This window comes from Chlamydomonas reinhardtii, chromosome 7, assembly GCF_000002595.2.
Source record: "Chlamydomonas reinhardtii strain CC-503 cw92 mt+ chromosome 7, whole genome shotgun sequence".
NCBI classification, from domain to species: Eukaryota; Viridiplantae; Chlorophyta; class Chlorophyceae; order Chlamydomonadales; family Chlamydomonadaceae; genus Chlamydomonas; species Chlamydomonas reinhardtii.
The window spans coordinates 1,908,698-1,928,062 of record NC_057010.1 but is presented as its reverse complement, the minus strand read 5'-3'; the positions used below and the strand labels follow the sequence as shown (position 1 = coordinate 1,928,062).

At 65.8% G+C, this 19,365-nt stretch overlaps 4 protein-coding genes across 4 annotated transcripts; 1 reads left to right on the top strand and 3 right to left on the bottom strand.

The window, feature by feature from the left end:
• Window positions 1–49: 49 nt before the first annotated feature.
• On the bottom strand, window positions 50–1,551 carry CHLRE_07g325747v5 (uncharacterized protein). Its single transcript, XM_043064075.1, has one exon. It carries the CDS (start codon window positions 1,321–1,323, stop codon window positions 1,021–1,023), a length of 303 nt encoding a protein of 100 aa, XP_042922642.1. The 5' UTR covers window positions 1,324–1,551; the 3' UTR covers window positions 50–1,020.
• Window positions 1,552–1,599: 48 nt separating this feature from the next.
• CHLRE_07g325746v5 (ribosomal protein L38) lies at window positions 1,600–2,771 on the bottom strand. The gene is made up of 3 exons (XM_001702826.2): window positions 2,517–2,771; window positions 2,240–2,423; window positions 1,600–1,686 (listed from the first exon to the last, which is right to left on the bottom strand). The coding sequence occupies exons 1-3, from the start codon at window positions 2,517–2,519 to the stop codon at window positions 1,664–1,666; spliced, it is 210 nt and encodes a 69-aa protein (XP_001702878.1). The 5' UTR covers window positions 2,520–2,771; the 3' UTR covers window positions 1,600–1,663.
• Window positions 2,772–3,281: 510 nt separating this feature from the next.
• Window positions 3,282–5,860, top strand: CHLRE_07g325745v5 (uncharacterized protein). Its single transcript, XM_043064074.1, has 5 exons — window positions 3,282–3,618; window positions 3,929–3,993; window positions 4,329–4,382; window positions 4,664–4,691; window positions 5,149–5,860. The coding sequence occupies exons 1-5, from the start codon at window positions 3,432–3,434 to the stop codon at window positions 5,238–5,240; spliced, it is 426 nt and encodes a 141-aa protein (XP_042922641.1). The 5' UTR covers window positions 3,282–3,431; the 3' UTR covers window positions 5,241–5,860.
• An 89-nt stretch (window positions 5,861–5,949) lies between these two features.
• CHLRE_07g325744v5 (uncharacterized protein) lies at window positions 5,950–19,311 on the bottom strand. Its single transcript, XM_043064073.1, has 25 exons — window positions 19,029–19,311; window positions 18,637–18,713; window positions 18,077–18,140; window positions 16,751–16,842; window positions 16,069–16,173; window positions 15,613–15,715; window positions 15,157–15,227; window positions 14,959–15,015; window positions 14,600–14,654; window positions 14,208–14,380; window positions 13,703–13,840; window positions 13,393–13,453; window positions 12,952–13,101; window positions 12,536–12,617; window positions 12,106–12,313; window positions 11,672–11,770; window positions 11,302–11,431; window positions 10,830–10,981; window positions 10,350–10,513; window positions 9,794–10,007; window positions 9,394–9,477; window positions 9,166–9,265; window positions 8,580–8,722; window positions 7,698–8,333; window positions 5,950–7,479 (listed from the first exon to the last, which is right to left on the bottom strand). Exons 1-25 carry the CDS (start codon window positions 19,204–19,206, stop codon window positions 6,868–6,870), a joined length of 3,948 nt encoding a protein of 1,315 aa, XP_042922640.1. The 5' UTR covers window positions 19,207–19,311; the 3' UTR covers window positions 5,950–6,867.
• Between the last annotated feature and the right edge of the window lie 54 nt (window positions 19,312–19,365).

Here is a 19,365-nt window from a genome sequence, read left to right as displayed (position 1 = left end):
CGTTTGCTGTGGAGCTGTGTGGAGCTGCGTCGAGCTGTGTGGTGCTGTGTCGAGCTACGGTGGCGTCTGCCTGCATCCGTACTCCTTTCCTGCACGCCGCTTCACAAAGCATAACGCGTCCACACACGGCACGTCGCCACCGCGCCCACCGCGCGGCACCTGTGCTCCAGCTCCACACCCATAGCCCCGTGCCGCCTGGTCACACGCTGCAAACTCGCCGAACACAAACCGAACATACTTGCCAGGCACGCCGTCCCCCGCAACAGACAGCCACGCATACACACCTACACGCCCCGAGACACACGCACACACAGCATCCAAGGCCATGCAAGCCACAACGCGACCCACCACGAGCTAGCCACGCAATGCCACAATTAAGGCGCGCCACCAGTGCGTCCACCATGCGCGCCCTTCTCCGCCCCAGCCCGCACGCCTTGAACCGTCAGGCAGCCCCGTAGCCTGTTGCTGCCGCCGGCCGCAGCTTAAAGGCTAGTGCCGCGCCACATCAACCCTGCTGCCGCGCCTGCTGCTTCCCTCACACACTCACACACACACGCGCGCGCGCGCAACCACAGGTCCCGGTGGGGGCTCCAACCACGGGCCCATCCACAGAAGGGGCTGCAGCGCAGCCCAGGCCCTGTTGTGTGCGGCACCCACAGCACCCCCGCCGCGTCCGCAGCGGCACACTGCTGCTGAGGCCGTGGCGGCTGGCACTGCTACTGCTGCTGCCGCCGCCGAACCCATGCCGCCAGTTCCGTCCATGCAGCAGCAAGCATCCCAACGCAATGGCGCCACAGGCCGCTAGCGGTGCGACGCGGTGCGGCCCAGCGCTGCCTGCTGCCCGCCGCCGTCAGGACCCTGCAGCCTGCCCCGTCCGGCCGCCGGCCCCCTGCCTCCTGCCCCCCGCCCCGGCCTGCCTCTGCCGGTGGCTGCATGTGTGCCACCCGCCCAGGCATGGCTGGCGCGGCAGCCGCGGTGCAGGCTGCGCCGCCGTGGAGACTGCTGCATCCCCACCCCGCCCTACGCACACCGAAGTTCAGGGGGCGTCGGCGCATTCCGGCATGGGACCGCCCTCCCGCACGCCTCGCCCTCGTCCCATGCCGCGATGCCAGGCGCACGCACCCACGCATCGCCGTCACCGCCAAGCACACGCGCCGCGGCATCTCCCAGAGCCGCATCCACTGGCCACACGTCAAATTGACACACGCGCAGACACGCGACCAGGCCACACGTCACACCGACACCGACACACACACACACACATTCAGCCCCCCCCCCGCCGAGCCTCACCTCCTCGCCAACAGCGCCAGAGCCGCTTCGCATCCCTGCCACGCCGCCGCCCGCACATGCAAACGCACTCAGTGCTGACAGAAGCTGTACGCACTGCCTGTCTGCCTGTCGTTCAGCCAAATACTGCGTGTCCAATGCTGCGGCCGCAGCTGTAGCGGTATGGCTCACGCGCTTATCACTGCTCTTACTATCACTGCTGCCGAGTGCTGCCGGCTGGCTGCGCTGGATGGCTGTGTCGGGAGTCTGCTGGCGCTGATGCACACGGGCCAACCGACCGAGTGGGAACACGAGAGAGACAAGAGGTGGGATGCCACACGTGTCCTGCGTTACATTCACTCCCTGGGTTTTGCTATTCCATCCATCCGCTTCCCGCTTACAGCTCGGTCACGTTCAGGCCTGCGAGAGGAGGAAGGGCAAACGGGGGAGCGCGAGCCGTCAGCAGGGGCAACAGGGTGATTCAGGCAGCTGTATGTTGCGCCCCGCCCGCAGCTGACCGCGCCATTCCGGTCCCGCTGCGCTCCCCGCTCCTTGTCGGGGTCTTCCCCTCCAACGCGCTGTGTAGCTCCGATGGCAGCATGCGTGCTGGGCTGGCTGGCTGCGCCCGAAGGCGCCGAGGCTCCCGGCCGAGCCCAGGCACCCGGCAGGCGCGACAAGTCGCGGCCCGCGGAGTCATTCCACGCCTGCCTCCGCCATTCCGAACCTAAACATTCCGCACAGCCCATAGCGAGAATGCACGCTAGCTCCAGTTGCCGCAAAAGCCAGCGCTCCACTGCGGAGTTGCTCCATCGCCCAGCTCCACGGCGAAGTCATGGCTGGTATCCATGCTTCCGCTGGATAATGACGGTTTTGCAACTGTTCGCGTCTGGCTAGTTTGCGCCAGTGGCACCCGCCTGCATCTCCGCCGCCCTGGCCGCCCGACCCCAAACCCGGCTGCGCCAGAGCTCCTCACCCGGGGGCAGCGACTGCTTGAGCTTGTCGGCCTTGTCCGAGTCAGCCACGCAGAGCGTGTACAGGTACTTGGAGCAGCGGACCTTGAACTTGGTGGTGCTGCCGGTCTTCTTAATCTTCACCGACCGCGCGTCCTTGCGACGGGCGGTCAGGAGGAAGTCCTTGATCTCGGTAATCTGCTTCGGCTGCGAGTATCAAGCGAGGGCGGAGAAATTGTGAGTGTCACATCTGTGGGGCGGCGCAGCTAGCTGCGTTCCTAATAATTTTAGAGGGCTCACCATGGTGACCACAGGGAATGCAACGCAAAAGGGAGGGACTTGCACCGGTTTGGGCGCAAGTATTGAGGCGCGACCGAGTCGTACGGCACCTGCATTTCTTGTCTTGCCGCTGCTCCCAAAGCCCTGCCGCTTATTCAATGCGCTCGTTGTCACCTGCTTAGACTCATACATACTCAATGCTGACTTGATAGGTTGTATCCGCGGAAATCTGAACGTGCCCGCGACGGGTTGCTCGTTATACGGTAGCGCAATATAGTTACGCTAGCGCATAGCAAGACTGCATTCCAGGTCTCTGTATAACCTGAGGCTGCAGCTCTGGGTGCTGAGTCCCCCCGGTCTGAGACCCGCTGAGCTCCGACTCCCCCTGGGCTGCTGCACGCATTCGAGCACGCAAAATGCCCGGTGCACGAAAGCCCGGGGGCATCTGGGAATGGTCGGGTGTCCAGACTGCTAGAGCTCCCCGCTCCTGAGCGTGTGGGCAGTGAGGGCACGGGTGCAGCGCTACGCGGCTGGTAGCACCGCAAGCAGGCAGGTGCAGCCGGCGCGTCTAGTCGAAACCCGGGGCTTGTGAGCCCCTTGACTTGTGTTTATCGCCGGTCAGGCCCATGTCAAGCAAGAGGGGGGAACCCATGAGAAGCGTGTCCAGGGGGAGGAGCAACGAGGCCCGCGATGACAGCGGCGGGGACCCATCAAGCCGGGTCTCAGTACCGCGAGCCGCCCTTGTGCGGATCTCAACAGCTCTCGTGTTCTATACGCCAGTCTCACCCACGGCAGACCCTCGACACCAACTCTCTCCAGGACTGGCATCACACAAACCTGCGTCTCAACCCGCGCTGGTTCTCTTCTGCAGCTGCACATCGTTCTCGCAGCTGCCGCTTCACACCGCCAGGCAGCAGCCAAGCAGCCAAAGAGATCATGCCGATGGCGAGCGCGACGGCCAGCAGCAGCAGTCTGCAGCGCGGCTCGCGTCTCCCGAGCCGGCAGCAGAGCCCAGCCGCCGCGGCCGCGGCAGGCTCGGTGGCCGGCGCGAAGGCGACGGCGTCACTGCTGCTGTGTGTGGTGCTGCTGGGCACATGCGGCTTGGGCCGGGCAGCGCCTGCAGGTCTGCTGCGGGGTAGCCGAAGAGAGGGGGGGCGTGTTGCGTGTGGGCATGAGGGGTGGAGATGTGTGGGATTCGCGTCTTGGGAGGTGGAGTCGGGAGAGTTGGGGCAGTTGGGCACGCCATGGCACAGCAATATCACGGGCTGGTGGTTTCAGGCAGGCATGACGCGACCCGCCGCACATGCGCAAGCTGTGCGCCCCGCTCCACGCCACGCCCCCACGCCACACACCCCACGCCACACAACCCACGCCACGCCCACGCGCCACGCCGCCCACACGCTTCACGGCCTGGCGGCGCCGGGCAATCACAGGCGCAGCCGCAGACGACACGCGGTGCCGGGGCGCGCTCAAGCTGCAGACAGACCCGGCGGTGCAGGTGGGTGTGTGGCGCGTGGAGCCATGTGGGGCATCGCTTGAGTGCGTGTGGGGCGTGTGTGGGGCCTGCAATCAAGGGCGCAGCACCGTACGGGACTTGCCACAGACTCAGATTATGCACGGGTTCGGCGTTCGTGCGCGGGTGCCGCGCGCGTTTGCGTCCTGTCGCGGCGCGTGCGCGCTGGTTATCCTTAAACGCGTTGAGCCCGCTGTGAAGTGGTCACGAGCGCAGAGGCCTGCGCCGCGCCCAGCTCCTGTGCCAACCCCCGCCACCCGGACGGCCGCGCCTGCGCTCCCTCTCCGCCCTGCCGCTACCTGGGCACCCGCCCGGCCCAGGCCTTCAAGAAGTGCGCCGACAAGACGCCCATCCCCATTGACTGCTGCCTCAAGGCAAGTCGCGTGTGTTGTGTTCATCATTGCCTGTGTGGTCATTTGGGTGCCGCTGCTTGCGTGCTGCTGCGTAACCCGGGGACACATGCTGGACGAACGGGGAGCGCGCCGGGCCGGCGGCCGGCATCTGAACCCCTGCGGCCTCTTGAACCATTAGACTCGGCGCAGCCTGGAAGGCCGCGTGCTGGGTAGGAACCAAGCGCGCCCCTCGGCTCCTGGCCCCTTCGTTGACCCGCTGACCTCCCGTTGACCCGCTGTCCCGCTGTCCCGCTGCCCCGCAGATGATCCCCTTTGCTCCCTATGCCGACTGTGAGTCGCGGGTTGGGGCTTAGGGACCATGGCTTGAGTACACCCGCCCCATTCTGTTGCTGCATGGGGCGCACGCCTGGTGCCGTGTGTGCCGTGTGTGCCCTGTGATTGTGCGCCGTGTGCCGTGCGTCGTGTGTTGTGGGTCGTGGGTCGTGCTCCTTACCCCTCACCCGGAGCTGGGCGGTCCCGCACAATTCCACACCCCTCCATCTGCACCATCCAGGTGCATGGCACACAGGCGTCTACCTCTTCCCCTTGAGATCCTCTACAACCACATACACACGCACACGGGCGGATGGACCCACACATACGCACACATACACACACACGCACACATACACATAAACACACACAAGCACACACACACACACACACACACACGCATACACATGGACACGCACACGCACGCACACATGCACACACACGCGCACACGCACACATGCACATACTCACACAGGCCTGCAGCTGCCGACGTACAAGTCCATGGCCGACTCCTTCCTGGCGCCCACAGTCACCGTGGACCGCGCGCTGCGGGAGTGCCTGGGCTAGCAGGCTGTAGCAGGAGGCGGCAGCTAGAGGCTGTAGCAGGGCGCTGCTATATCTGTTGTGGTACGCTGTTGTGGTATGTTGCGGTTTGTTGTTGTAGTGGCAGTACCTTTGATGGGTGCGGGCGCCAGACTGGCTGCAGCAGGGCGGGGGCGGAAAGCCTCGGTGAGGGACCAGGGTGTATGAAAGACTGAGTCGTCGGTGTGGGTTACTGGTGGCGGGTGGTGCCGCTATTGCTGTTGCGCCTGGTGTGACGTTAGGTTAGGCTGACTACAAGTCTAGGGGTGCCGGCATGCGGTTAGGTGTGGCAGGGATGGCAGCCACGCACGGGGCTTGGAGAGACGAGGTATCGCAGAGGCTGCTTGGAGGTTGGGTGAGGTGCGAATACGTCTCGGAGGCGAGTGGGAGGCGGGCCCCGCTGCCAGGGCCACGTCAGGCAGGGGCGTTAGTTAGTGTCACCTAACCTGCACCCTGTGTTGGTGACTGGTGTTGACGGATGCTTACTGTTCGTGTCTGATCTCTCTCGACCACTAAGGCGCTATGGCGCGGGACCCAGTGACCTGGGCCTCGACTGGTGGTGGCGGTGGGCGGGCATCGTGTCACCCCTGTAATGGTGCCGGAACGCATCCATCCGTGACTCCATGTTGCTTTGGGAGTTTGGATGACGGACAGTGGGTTCGTGCTGGGCTGGCGCTGCAGCAGACGGCTGGGCAGCCTCTGAAACCGATATGCTGCAAGCGCAAAGTCAGAGGGGCATGCAGTCTTCGTTACGACCTCCCACCGCTGCCCCTCTTGCAGCACCCCGGTGTCTCATGTCTTCCCTTGCCCTGTCTCGCCCGCGCCATTCCGGTTGCGCAACTGCCCCTCCCCCGAATAATCTGCACACCGCACGGGATCCACCGCAACAACAGCAACAGCAGCCGCAACACGACATGCACGCAACTGCAACCACATCGCAGCTGCATAATGGCGATGGCATTCAAGCGATGTGTTTCGCCTCCCTGAACACGTCCAGCGCCGCGACCCGCCTTGCATGTCTAGCACCCCGCGCCCATATCACTGCCTACAGTCCTGAAGAAATTCCTTTACAACGAGACGCATCTGGACCTACCTACCAACATACACGCATGCTTCTACCTCGCATTGCTCTTACCGTCCATGCATCGCGGCAACACACTGCTTTTGCCTCTTTGCAACCCCATCCTGTACTTCCGCTGCAAACAGCTACGGCATGCTGCGCACAGCCGCACACATCGGCGCACGTCCTGCCTGCTACCAACAAGTCCGCAACCACACGCCTTCCACAGCCGCAGAGATGTCACTGCGGCCTGTTTGCCGTGCCGGCCACACGGTCTGCTGCTACCGACCCACACCTGTATATATTTCACTCATGCCGTGCATGCATGCTCTTGCGGGCTGCCCCACCCTGGCCCATGCGTGGCTTTACTTCTCTTTTCGTCCTGTCGTCCTTCCAACATGGTCCACTTACCCCGGCCCCACTTACCCTGGTCCCTGCGCCACATCCGCGTCAGTACCGCCGCTCCCACGTGTGACGTACTTCGTCTGGCCCTACCTTGCACGGTGAGCCCCCACGGCCCACGCATTCCGTGCTTCTACCCGCCACTCGCCCTCACGCCGACCCATTGCCCACCCCGCCGTATCCCCGCTGCTGCTGGTAGGGCTGCTGCGGTGTTGCCACGCCCCCTCGCCCACCATCGCCGCCGCCGCCCGCTCCCTCCTCTCCTTCCTCCCGCTCCTCATTAATCCCAGTCATGTCGCTACCAAACCCAAACGGCGACACCAGGCCTGGGAGACCAAACGGCCCGGCTCCTCCTCCTCCTCCGCCTCCACCTCCTCCGCCTCCACCGCCCGTGCCACTCACCAGCTGCGTCTGCCCGAACCCTGCACCTCCCGCCCCTCCACCCCCGTGGTTAAAGTTGGGCCCAAAGTTCAGGTTGCGCAGTGGCGACGGCAGCGGCTGCGGCATTTGCATGCTCGACCGGCCGCTGCCGCTGACGCTGCCGCCGTTGCTCCCAGGGCTGGGGCCGGCGCGGTGTCCGCCGCCGCCGCCGCGCAGGGGTGTGTTCGGAGCTGACATGAATCGTGGCACGGTGGTGCCGGGGCTGGGCGGGCCGAGGTGGGAGGTGGGGCCTCCCGGGAAGGGGCCGGGGGCTCCCGGCAGCGGGAGGTAGGGGTGGCGGGGTGGCGTGGCACACACGAACTCCGGCGTCATGTCCGCCTCCTGCGATCGGTCAGGTGTGTGTGCGCGCGTTAAGGAAGTCAAATCGCGTACGTGTTTGCATACGTGGATAAGCACAAGGACATAGGGTCGACGTGTGCGTGTGCGTGTGTATGCTTAAGGCAATCGGAATGCGGCCAGGCTGAAGGCCACGACTCACGGCACCGCAGGGACACGCGCGGTAGGCCCCTGAACCCGCCACCGCGGCCCTCAGGCCCCACCTCGGGGTTGAGAATGAGCGGGTGGTACTCTGACGCCAGCCGCGCCCGCAGCCCGGCCGGCAGCAGCGGCGCCAGCGAACGCACCAGCGCCTCCCGCACGCCGCCGTACGAACTGAAGATACCGCCGCCGCCGCCGCCGCCGCCACGGCCGCCGCCGCCAGCCCGGCCGCTGCGCGCCGCCGCCACCGCGCCCGCCAGCACCAGCGCCAGCAGCCCCGCGCCGCCCAGGCTCAGCCCCACGATCAAACCCGTGCGGTGTGCGTGCTTCCTACCACCCCGGCCGCCGTCGCCCGTGTCAGGTGAGGAGTGCGGGTCCACCTTCCCGCCGCCTCCCTCTCCTCCTCCGCCCGAAGGGCCGGGCGCCGGCTCCGGCGCCGGTCCCGGCGCCGGTCCTGGCGCCGGTCCCGGCGTGGGCCCGGGCGTGGGGGCGGGCGTGGGAGCGGGCGCGGGGGCGGGCGTGGGAGAGGGGCTGGCGTCTGCTCGCACGCACACGGAGGGGCCGGAGCCGGTGCATGTCCAGCCGGGCTCCACACGGCAGGCGGCGGAGCAGCCGTCGCCGTCGCTGTTGTCTCCGTCGTCGCACTGCTCGCGCCCCTCCACCACCGCGTTGCCGCAGCTGCTCAGCCAGCGGGTCACCTGTGCAGGCAGGTGGTGCGGGTGCGTGGGGGGTTGCGTGCAGGTGGTGGTGTGGTGGGTATCCCAGCACACGGACACCCTCCGGCATCAACCGTGCACACACACACGCTGTTTTTACTACACACACAAACGAACACACACGTAGCATGTTAACACTTGCGCGCGCACCTCCGCCCAGCTCCCAGCCCCCAGCCCCCAGCCTCCGGCCCACCCGCCCCCAGCCCCCAGCCCCCGCGCCTCTCTCACCACCCATCTGGGCTCCTGCAGCATGATGAGATCGTGGCCGTGCCCGGTGGCGTCGTGCACGCGGTAGCCGGCGCCCTCGTCGAAGCGCCAGTAGGCCACCAGGCCGGGGGTGGAGGGGTCCACGCCGGGGCTGTCAAAGCCGCCTGGGGGGTGGGGGGGCGGGGGGCAGCAGGGGGGGAGCGGTGTGTGTGTGTGGGGGGGAGCGGGGGGAGTGGTGTGTGTGTGGGGGGGGGAGGAGGGAGCGGGGGGTAACTCTGAACCAATCCCGTAAGGAAACGGTGTGTGGAGGGAGCGGGGGGGATGCAAAGGTGGCACAGAGAAGTGTAGCGAGGTAGAGGGTGGGGGGTGGCAACACGAGCATCGAATGTACGGGAGGCGGGGCTGAGACTCAGCGTGGAAGGGTTGGCGGGGGTCCGGACATTGGGCGGTGCTATGCGCCCCGATGGGAGGACATGGGTCCCACAGTGGGGGCTGGAGCACTGGGGGAAGGGCACGAGGGGGCGGCGTGTGCGCCCCACTAGCGCTCACCCCCCTCGCCGCCGACCTGCGCTGTCCCCACTAGCAATCGCCTCACTGGCTCACTCACCCGGGCCTCGGCCGTCGTCGGCGTCAATGCCGCGTTGTATGTCGGCCGCACTTCGCGCCACGCGCCACACACGCATCTCCTCAATCACACCCGTGAAGTCCTGGGGCCAAGGAAGAGCCCAAGAGGGAAAGAGGGAGAGGGTGACTAAGGGTGAGAGTAGGGGCAAGTAGGGGTAGCGAGATGTTGGGACCCACGCACACACGCACATACGCCCACACGTGCCCGCACCTGCGGCCCGTACTCCTGGTCCTTGACTGGGCTTGTGGCGCCCGCCGCGCCCTCAGCCGAGTCGAAGCAGCCGCCGCGGCAGTCCTGTGGGGGAGGTGTGTGGGCGTGGGGCGTGTTTGCGTGTGTGCGTGGGTGCGGGTGCGGGTGTAAAGCACAAGTGGAAGGGGTCGGCGGTGACGGGATGGGTGGTGGGACGGGTAGCGGGGGTTGTGCTCTATGTGTCCGGTGGCTGAGGGCGTGCACGGACACGTCCACCCACCCACCCATACACGCACACACACACACACACACACACACACGCACGCACTCGCATTTGTACTAAGAGCAAACACATGGGCGGGTCGCGCCCGATCCGTTTCCCTAACTACACACACGTACAGACACGCACGCACACACGCACCTGCTCCCGCCCAATGACGAGCGTGCCGCCGGAGGGGATGGTCTTGCCGCGCGCCCGCCGCACCGCCCAGACCAGACGTCCGTTGTCGTACAGCCGGACCACGCCCTCACCAGACTCCCACGTGACCGCCACGTGGTGCCAGGCGCCGTCGGTGACCGACACGCCGGACTTGTGGTCGCCATAACTTCCCTCGTCCTCCATAACAGACACGCCCCTGACATATACGTACATTTGTGGTCACAGACAGGTTGCGGTTACCGGTATGCATTCATGAACGCGACATTCTTGCTTGAGCGACAGCCCGAGCGAAGGCGCAACAGCTTGGACCCGTCTCGGGCTGAGCGGGCCAGGGCCAGGGCCGGAACAGCACACAGCAGCAGCCCGGCCACACGTACACACAGACGCACCTGTTGATTCCACGCGACCACGCCTCCAAGCAAGCCCCAAAACCCACCCACACGCACGCACGCACGCACATACACACACACACATACACATGCACACACACGCACGCACGCGCACACACGCACGCACGCGCACACACGCGTTCGCTCACCAGCTGTTGTAGTCGAATATGAGCAGGGCGTTGTCGAGCTGCTCGTAGTCGCCGGCGGCGTAGCTGAACACGGCGCCGGGGCGGCAGCGGTCCACGGACCACAGCCAGAACTCCACCGTGAAGGCGGTGGAGGGGAAGTCACGGAAGTTGGGGAGCATCAGGATCTGCATCGTGTGCGCACCGTGTGTGTAGGAAGGGGGATTGTATACGAAGCGTGTGTGTGTGTGTGTGTGTGTGTGTGTGTTGTGATGGTCGTGTGGGGTTCGGGGTTGCGAGGGTGGTTGGGTGGTTATTGGCGCAGAAGCTGCACTGGGATGTGCCCGCGCGAGTGCGTGCATGCGGCTGAGCCCGACTTGATACACACACGCCCTTGTATACACACACACACACACTCTCTCTCACACACACATACACATACACATGTGTTTCTTTCCCATACATGCTGCCCCCTCTCCGTGTGCACCCTCTCTCCACCCGCACCTGCTTGTCGCTCAGGGCCAGGGAGTAGCCGCCCGCGCCCGGGCTGGGCCCCGGCAGCGGCCGCCCGTCCGCCGCCGCCAGCGGCGCCGTGGAGTAGACGTAGGCGGGCGGCGAGCCGCGCAGCAGCAGGTTGTTGGGGCCGGAGGAGGAGCCTGAAGAGGCACAGGCGGCATGGCGGCGGCGGTGTGGTGAAGGGCAGGGGAGACCGGGCGGGCAGGCCATTCCAAAGCGACCGCGAGCACGTCTGCGTTGCTGGAACTCTTTATTGTCTGGCTCTTCGGGCACCCCTATTCCCCTGTGGCTTGGGGCGTGCCTGCTCCCGCTGTTCCCCCTTCCTCTCCCCTTCCTCCCCTTTTCCTCCCCCCTTCCTTCCCCCTTCCTTCCCACTCCCCCCCCTCTCTCCCTCTTCCTCTCCCCCTCTGCATCCTCCCTCCCGCCCCCCATGCACACACCCGCCCCCACACCCACCCACCCGAGGTGTCCAGCGCCAGCGGCTCGCCCGCCTCATTGGCTCCCATGCCGCCCGGCCCGAACGCCCACAGCCCCACCAGCCCCAGCCGCGAGGCCGCCGGCGGCTGCTCCACGTACATGCCCGCAACCACCTGCGGCACGGCAGCAGCGGGGCAGCAGCCGGGCAGGCAGCGGTGCAGCAGCCACAGCGCATGGTGGGCAGCAGTAGCCAGAATGGCACTCACCACCTCCGCCTGGCCTGTGCACGTGCGAGTGCATGCTTGTGTGCTCGCGGTCCTCAACCACCCCACGCCCCTTCGAACCTCCTCCCCTCCTCACGCCCTCCCCTCCGACGCCCCTCACGCGCCGCTGCCCCCCCCCGCCCCCCCCACCTCGGCCTGTGTGAGCACTCGGTCCCACAGCCGCACCACAGCCATGGCCCCGTTGAAGGCGTCCCCCACACTGAAGCAGCCGCCCAGGCAGTCTTGGTCCTGGGGGGAAGTGATTGTGTGGCACAACCCTGGGCCCTAGTCGGCAAAGAAAGCGTGCAACCATGCGTGTTAGACGCACAACTTGCCCCCGACCCTGTTTGTGGGGGTCCCTGGCGGGACTGATGAAAGCAACCCTCGACCCACCCCGCCCGCAGCCCCCGCACGTGTGCTTTAAAGGACACGAGCGCACGTGCGTGGCACGGGATGTTGCGTGGCGCGGCGTGCCAGATGAAGCTGGACACAGCAAGTGGCTCTTGCGGCTTTGAACTCCCCCCAAAAGTGCATCCTGCACCGCTTTCCCAACCATAGTTGCAACCCCCGCCTCCCGTACCTACCTGCCCCAGCGCCAGCGCTCCGCTGCCGTCGCGGCTGGTGCGCGCCGCCACCACCGCCGCCACGCCGCCCTCGGTGGGCGAGCGCTGCTCCGTGACGCCGTAATCCGACCTGAAGAACGCGACCCGGGGTTCGCCGTCCAGGTACAGCGCCGCCGCCCCGGTGTCGTACTGCCACGTCACCGCCAGGTGGTGCCACTTGTCGTCCGTCCTGTGATTGAGTGTACGGCAGGCGGTACGGCAGGGTGGTACGGCGGGCGTGGCGGGGTGGTTGGGACGGGCGGGCCAGACGGGTGGGCGGTTTTTGGTTGTGACGGCACGCGCGCACGGCATACGACGCATGCGACACACGTATGCTGTATCTATCCAGTCCCTCACAAGGCCCCACACGCCCGCACGCGCCCGCTGCCACGCGGCCCGCACCGCCGCTCACCACTTGGCGTCGAATATGAGCACCGCCTCGCGACCCGGGTCGTCGGTGTGCTCGTTGCTGTTGACGTGCAAGGCCACAGCACCTGACAGCATGTGTGTGTGTGAGCATGTGTGTGAGCATGAGTGCGTGTACAAATGAATGTGCACTGTTTGGACGCTGCCCGTGCGCATTGAGCACTCGTGCCTCTTTTCCCCACCCTCCTCACCAACCTTCCCGCATCCCCATCTCCACATTTCACGCCCTGCCCCGGCCCCACTCTGCCCTCCCACCCCGCTCCGCTCGGTTTAGCTTGGTTTGGTTTAGATTGGGCTGGAATTTACATCCCGCCCTCCCATCCCGCCCTCCCACCCTGCCCTTCCACCCTGCCCTCTTGCCCCGCCCCCTCACCCGCCCCCACACCCGCCCCGCCCGCTCACCCGCGGTGCCGCCCACCCAGGTGGGCCCCCAGCGCCCCGGCCGCGTCAGGCTGCGCGCCATCAGCCGCTCCAGCCGCACCGCGTCGTCCAGGAAGCCGCCAGGCAGCGGCGAGCTGGAGCCGGAGCCGGAGCCGCCGCCAGAGCCGGCGTCTGTGATGGAGTGGTGGTGATGGGTTGGTGGTGGGTTGGTGGTGAGTGGGGTGGTGGTGGTGTGGTGAGTGGGGTGGTTACGGGGTGGTGGTTATGGGGTGGTGGCGATGGGTACAGCGGTGGTGCGGCGAAGAAGTTGGGCGTGCGGCGAGGGGGATCCAGGCAGTGCCAGTGCATGGATGGATGGATGTAGGTATGCATGCCGTGGAAGTTTTTGCACATGTGCATGTGCGCATGTGCATGTGCATGTGTGCATATGTGCATATGTGCATGTGTCCCTCGCTCCCTCACCGGTGCGCTGTGCGGCGTAGGAGATGAGCTGCGTGGAATGTTGCTGCATGTTGTCCAGGTCCTGGATGGGGGCGGTGCGTGTGTGTGGGGGCGGGGAGCGGCGGGGGGGGGGCGGTGGGAGCGGTGGGTACCCATTCATGTCGTGCATTCATGTGTAGGAGGGGAGTTTAGCGGGAGTCAAGGCAGCGAGGCGGTCGAAGCAGCACTGCGGGAGGAACAGAGAGCGCGAGAGGAGCAGCCGCTTACCTCCATGGCTTTCCTCGCAATCCTACCTCCCCCCCACGGCCCCACCCCCAACCGGCCCGCTCACCGCGATGGCCGCCCCCCGCGCCCACAGCTCCAGACTGAAGCTGCGGCCCGGGAAGCCGCCGGGCGCCAGGCGCTTGTTGAGGGCCAGGCCGTTGCGGAACTCCAGGGCGCCGGTGCGCAGAGGCCGCGCGGCGCCGGGCTGCGTGCGGTGGGGTAAGGGGGTGGGGGAATGGGCAGAGGACGCGTGTGTTACAGAGCACAAGGACGCGTGTGTGTATGTGGCGACTGGCGAGACATGCACATGACTGACACGGTGGTGCCACAACAAACACAAACACACAGGCTACCGTACATTATGCGTGTTTTCCTTTCCCTTGTGCCTTCTAGCGCAGGCTATGCACATCCCCTCTACCTTGTGTCGTATAAAACAAACGCCGCAGACTCCTCTAAGCGCCCACCTCCACCCCAACCCCCACCCCAACCCCCAACCCCACCCCCACCTCCACCCCATCCCCCGCCCCACCCCCCAGCCCCCCCCCCAACCCCCAACCCACCCGCCCCCTCACCAGCTGTATCTCCACGGGCCGCGGCGCCGGCGGCGTCTCCAGCTGCAGGTCGTTGCCGCGGCCGCTGGCGTCCCGGGCCACCGTGTGCCGCGCGAATATGCCGGGGTCGGCGTTGGGCTCGTCAAACTTCCACCAGGCCACCAGGTCGGGGAAGCCCTCCAAGCCCGTGGCCCCTGCGTGTGCGTGTGTGTGTTTTGGGGGGGGGGATGAGGAGAGGAGAGGTTTGGAGAGAAGGAGAGGCGTGGGGAGGAGGGGGTGTGCGGTTTGCTCGGCGGTTGATAACCTGACACAGCAGAGGTCACAGCTCCTGCGCAGCTGCCCATACACCCCATCCACCACAAAGGCCGCACGACGGCGCGCTCGCCTCATCTGTCATGCGTCTCACAACTCACATCGCATGCGCATCACAATCTCCTCCTGGCTCAGAGCCACCCGCCACAGCCGGATCTGCGGCGGCGGCGGCAATCGCGATGCCGTTGACATGCAGAGCCCGCGGCTGCAACACTGCAAGACTTACGGCTACAGTACGTCGAGGCACAGCACCTCTTTTTTTACCTGCCTCTCTCCTTTGCCCTCGCACCATTCCGCCCGCCCCACCCCTGGCTCTTCCAGCAGACGATGGAAACAAACCGCCCCCCGCCCCATCTCGTCTAGTGGGCCTCCCGCCCCCGCCCCCTGCTTGTATCCTGTTGTAACCTTGCAAACCCCGGCCCCGCCTCGTCCTGTGGGCCCCCCGCCCCCCGCCCCCCACCTCATCCAGAAGGCCGTGGAATCCCTGGCTGGGGTCCACACAGCCGCCAAAGCAGTCCTGTGGGGTAGGGAGAAACGCGCGCGTTTGTGTATGAGTGTCCGTGAGTCAAGAGCACAAGAAAAAAAGCAGGTGTTCCTTGGGCTCTCATGTTCCTTGCTGGACAAGGGTGTAAGCAGCCCCAACCCCAGTCCCCCACACCTGCTCCCCTCCCAGCATGAACGCTCCGTTGGGATCCAGCGGCGCCGTCTTGTGTGTGAAGGCGGAGGCCACTGCGGGGCACGCAGACGGGCTGGGTTAGGAGGGCAGGGCGAGCGCTTGGGTCGAGGCGGCAGGGGCAGAGCACACACTTGCGCACGCGCACACTTGCGCGCGCACACATACACACACATGTGCAAGGACGCGCGGTACAGCGTCCCTGATCCACATACACAGTCATTACCCTGCCCCAACGAAGCCAGATCCCCGCACGCCCCGCGCCGCCACCCCTCCACCCCGTGCAAGCCACACCCCACTCCAACCCAACCCAACCCAGCCAAGCCCAACCAACCAACCAAATCCAACCCTCAAGTCCCCACAACCCCCGACCCACATCCCCCATCCCCCCGTCCACCACCCCCACCCCACCCCCAAACCCCCATCCCCACACGACCCAACTGAGTGATCCGTCCACGTAGATCTGCGTCAGCCCCTGCGCCGCCGCGCTCCACGTCACCGCCAGGTGGTGCCAGCGCCCGTCCCGCTCCAACAGCGAGGGCAGCTGCGCGTGTGGGGGCGCGCGGGCGGGCGTGTGCGGGCGTGTGGGGTAAGAACAGCGTGTGGGGCAAGATGGACAAAATCCAAAGCCCGCCCAGATGGCGCTTGTGTGTGTGTTTTTGTTCACAGAGGATGACGGGCAGGCGAGGGCGCATGGACGACCCCAAGGCAGCATGGAGGGGGCAGCAGGTTATGGGCAGGTCAGGCGGTCAGCACGGCGGTTTGTACGGCGGTACGGAACAGGGCGGGTCCGACGCGGGCAGTGGCCAGACCGCTGAAAGCGCCCACGCCCTTGTCATCAACTACGACCACAGCGCTGCTACCCGCCCTCCCCTTCCCCCTTCCCCCCTCAGCCACCTTGCGGCTGCCCCCGCTGGCGTTGGCGTAGGCTGCGTGGCAGGACATGTTGGCCGGGTCCGGCAGCAGGTCTATGTACTGGTAGTCATGGCAGGCCAGGAGGGCCTGTGGGGAAGGTGCGTGTGCGATAGGAAGCCAAAAAGGGAAGCAATCCGTTTGTGTGCACGCGTGCGTGCGTGCATGTGTGTGTGTGTGTGTGTGTATGTGTGTGTGTGCATGTCATTGGCAGGGAAAGTTGTGTGGGGCGCAGGGCACGCCATTGGCCCCCGAGAGGGCTGCAACCAGGATCAGGACCCGGACTGCGACAGCACCCACGGATCGGCCCTTCCTGTCAGTCTGTATCCCACGTGCCGGTGGCCCAGCGCCGCCATACTGCCGCCGCCGCGGCCGACCGCCCACACAACTGCACCCAAGCACACGCACACGGTGCCGGCGGCCCAAAACACGGTGCCACAAGCTGCCGCGGCGCCGCCGCCATACACCCACCAACGTACCGCCGCCATACACCCACCAACCTACCGCCCATACACCCACGCCCACCACACACATACACACACACACACACACACACACACACACACACACACACACACACACACACACACAACCGTCGCTTTGCTGCATCGCATACACTGTCTTTGCGCAACGTTTTCCTTGTGCTCTTTAACACACACACACACACCCGCGTGTCGAAGATGACAAAGTGGTTGAAGTCGGCGATGCGCTGCGCGTTGTCCTCCGACTTGCTGTCCTTGGCGTACGACATGACCGTGCCTGCACGTGCAGGCGGCAGTACGGCATACCCTAGTACGACATTCCGCCAACAGCACAGCCGTACAGTCGCACGACCACATGACGGGATGCTGACGCATCCCCCCGGAGCAATTTGGAGGGGGGGGGAGGAGGTGGGAGCGGCTTGGACGGCGCTTGGGGAGGGTGGGGGTGCAGGGGCGTGTGTGGGGGTGGATTTGGGCATTTCTTTGGCTGGCACGGGCTGCCGCCGGACGCCTGGGAGCGCTGTCGAGGGCCAGGCACGGAACGCAAGCAGCGGGGAGGGCGTGCGGTGTTGTGGGTCCGCCGTTCTGAGCGCGGGTGCCCATGGGGTGGAAGGGTGGAAAGGGGAAGGCGTGTGTAGGCGCGGAAGTGCTCGGAGTGCGCGCCGAGTGACCTTAACGCGCTGCAACTGATATCTTCGCAACACTTGCGACCCAGCGGCAGCTTCACGCGGCTGCGGGGCAGACCTCGGCGCGGGAAATGCTAAAAATGCCGACGCGGCGAACTATGCCGCCCGAGCCTGCTGAGTGGCCCAAACGCTTCTATCAATGTCTCGACATGAAGCGGCGCTGGGCTGGAGGTCGGGCGAGCAGCCCGGTGCGAGGCAGTTTCTGGAAATTTGTCGAGCATTGTTCCGAAACTCGCTGTCCTGGCCGCCCGGCGCCCCGCTGATGCAATTGTATATCAGCAAATGATATGTTGAATTCATATTATGCACATATCGGCACGAGCTCGCGCCGCGTAGTGCGCGGGACAGCTCGCAACGTTTTAATTTCGCGAAACCGTCGCGACCTTTTTTCTCCGCGCGCGGCCGGCGCCGCGCCCCGCGCTTTTTATATACTATCACATCCATGTGCGAGTGTGACGGCGCTGCATATCGCCGGCGGCCGCGCGGCCGCGGCGAGCGGAGGGGCGAGCGCGTTTTGCATGGGAGTACGGGCGCACAGACGCACGCACGCAGTGAAATTTTGAGGGCGACACATCCCTCCGCAATCGGAGATTGCTCCGGGAACGAGCCGTCCAGCATGATAAGCACAGCAGCCTGACAGTTCAAGTTGACGTTGTGACCCGCCCCCGGTCCCAGTAGTGCCCCGCCGTTGTGACATGTCCCCGGTCCCGTTGACCCGCCAAACAACTGCCCAGCAACTCAACACCCGCTGCATGCGGTCCCCAGGCAGCATGTTTCGGTCCCGGGATCATGGAGTTGACAGCCCCGACTGCCGCACGCACGCACCCGCGTGGCAGAAGTCACTGGTGCTTATCCAGGCCTCAAACGTCAGTGCCGTGGTGGGAAAGTCCTGGTGGGGAGGGGGGAGGGGAAATGGGCAGGATGGCACGCACTCCAGTCCGCGCCCCGAAGCCAGCCGCAAGAGCCCACACGGCTACCCCATACACACACGTCCATTCCCGTATCCCCCCTTCCTCCTCCGCGTACCCCCCCCTTTCTCTTGCCCTTTCGGCCTGCCCCTTCGCCTCCACGCGCTGCTCTGACAGCTCCCCCCTGGACACCAGCCCTAGCGCCCCAGCACCCCCTCATCCACATCTGCCGCCTCACTACCTGCCCTGCCCTGCCCTGCCCTGCCCTGCCCTGCCCTGCCCTGCCCTGCCCTGCCCTGCCCTGCCCTGCCCTGCCCTGCCCCTGCCCTGCCCCTGCCCCTGCCCCTGCCCCTGCCCCTGCCCCTGCCCCTGCCCCTGCCCTTGCCCCTTCACCGGTCCCTCATCCCCCCCCTAACCTAGTCACTCCGCTCTCCGTGAACGGCCCCCCCACCCTCCCCCCTCGCAGCTCCCTCTCACCCGGAAGTCGGTCTTCAGCAGCACATGGTCCTGGAACTGAAGCGCGTGGCCCGCGCCGCCCGGAAACGACACGTCGGCTGTGCTCAGTGAAACATCAGGGGTACACACACGAAGAAGGCGGCGAAAGAGTAAGACCAAATTCGTAAGCAAGCAATGAGACGAGGACTAACAGCTGGGGTAAAGGGAAAGAGGAGTGCCCAGGAACGTCTGAACCCAAGGCGCCAACTCGGAAAATTGCAGCCGGCACATGGAACGAAGAAGAGCTAGAGCATTTCGCAGTCGCATGTTCATGACGTTCAGCTAGTCGAGGAGCGACGAAAGCGCCGGGCCCAAGGGTCATTCCCCCTGCCCAGTTCTGCGCTTCCCTCCCCGCCCCGCCCGCCCGCGCTTACAGGGGGCTGCCGCGACGCCTGCGCCGGAGCCCCAGCCGCCGGCAAGGTGCGCCGCAAGCGCGCAGCCCAGTAGCAACGTCAGCCGCAGCAGGCGCCGTGGCTGCCGCGCCGGCGGGCTCCGAGACCCGCCGGGGCCAGGGCCGGCGCCGTCCCCGTCGCCTTGTGCTTCTGTCAACATGGCATTCTCTCCGCTTCTTGCTCTTCGCTGTCCTGCCATGCTACAGCTGCCGGCGTAAATGCCTCAGCTATCGCCTCCCGTCAATGCGCAAAGTCGACGCTGTCAGTCTTGCTGCAAAGCGCAACAGGGCTACAAGGATGTGTGGGAAACAGGTGATGC

Bases quoted from the DNA above. Each gene is read 5' to 3' on its own strand.
- CHLRE_07g325747v5 (XM_043064075.1), bottom strand. From the start codon at position 1,323: ATGCGAAGCGGCTCTGGCGCTGTTGGCGAGGAGGTGAGGCTCGGCGGG.
- CHLRE_07g325746v5 (XM_001702826.2), bottom strand. The intron at 1,687-2,239 runs GTGAGGAGCTCT...CTCCTCTCGCAG, and splicing joins CAAGCAGTCGCTGCCCCCGG to GCCTGAACGTGACCGAGCTG.
- CHLRE_07g325745v5 (XM_043064074.1), top strand. From the start codon at position 3,432: ATGCCGATGGCGAGCGCGACGGCCAGCAGCAGCAGTCTGCAGCGCGGC. The intron at 3,994-4,328 runs GTGGGTGTGTGG...CGCCCGGCCCAG, and splicing joins AGACAGACCCGGCGGTGCAG to GCCTTCAAGAAGTGCGCCGA. The intron at 4,383-4,663 runs GCAAGTCGCGTG...GCTGCCCCGCAG, and splicing joins CCATTGACTGCTGCCTCAAG to ATGATCCCCTTTGCTCCCTA.
- CHLRE_07g325744v5 (XM_043064073.1), bottom strand. From the start codon at position 19,206: ATGTTGACAGAAGCACAAGGCGACGGGGACGGCGCCGGCCCTGGCCCC. The intron at 15,016-15,156 runs GTGTGGGGGACT...CCTACCCCACAG, and splicing joins TCATGCTGGGAGGGGAGCAG to GACTGCTTTGGCGGCTGTGT. The intron at 10,008-10,349 runs GTGAGCGAACGC...CGTATATGTCAG, and splicing joins ATATTCGACTACAACAGCTG to GGGCGTGTCTGTTATGGAGG.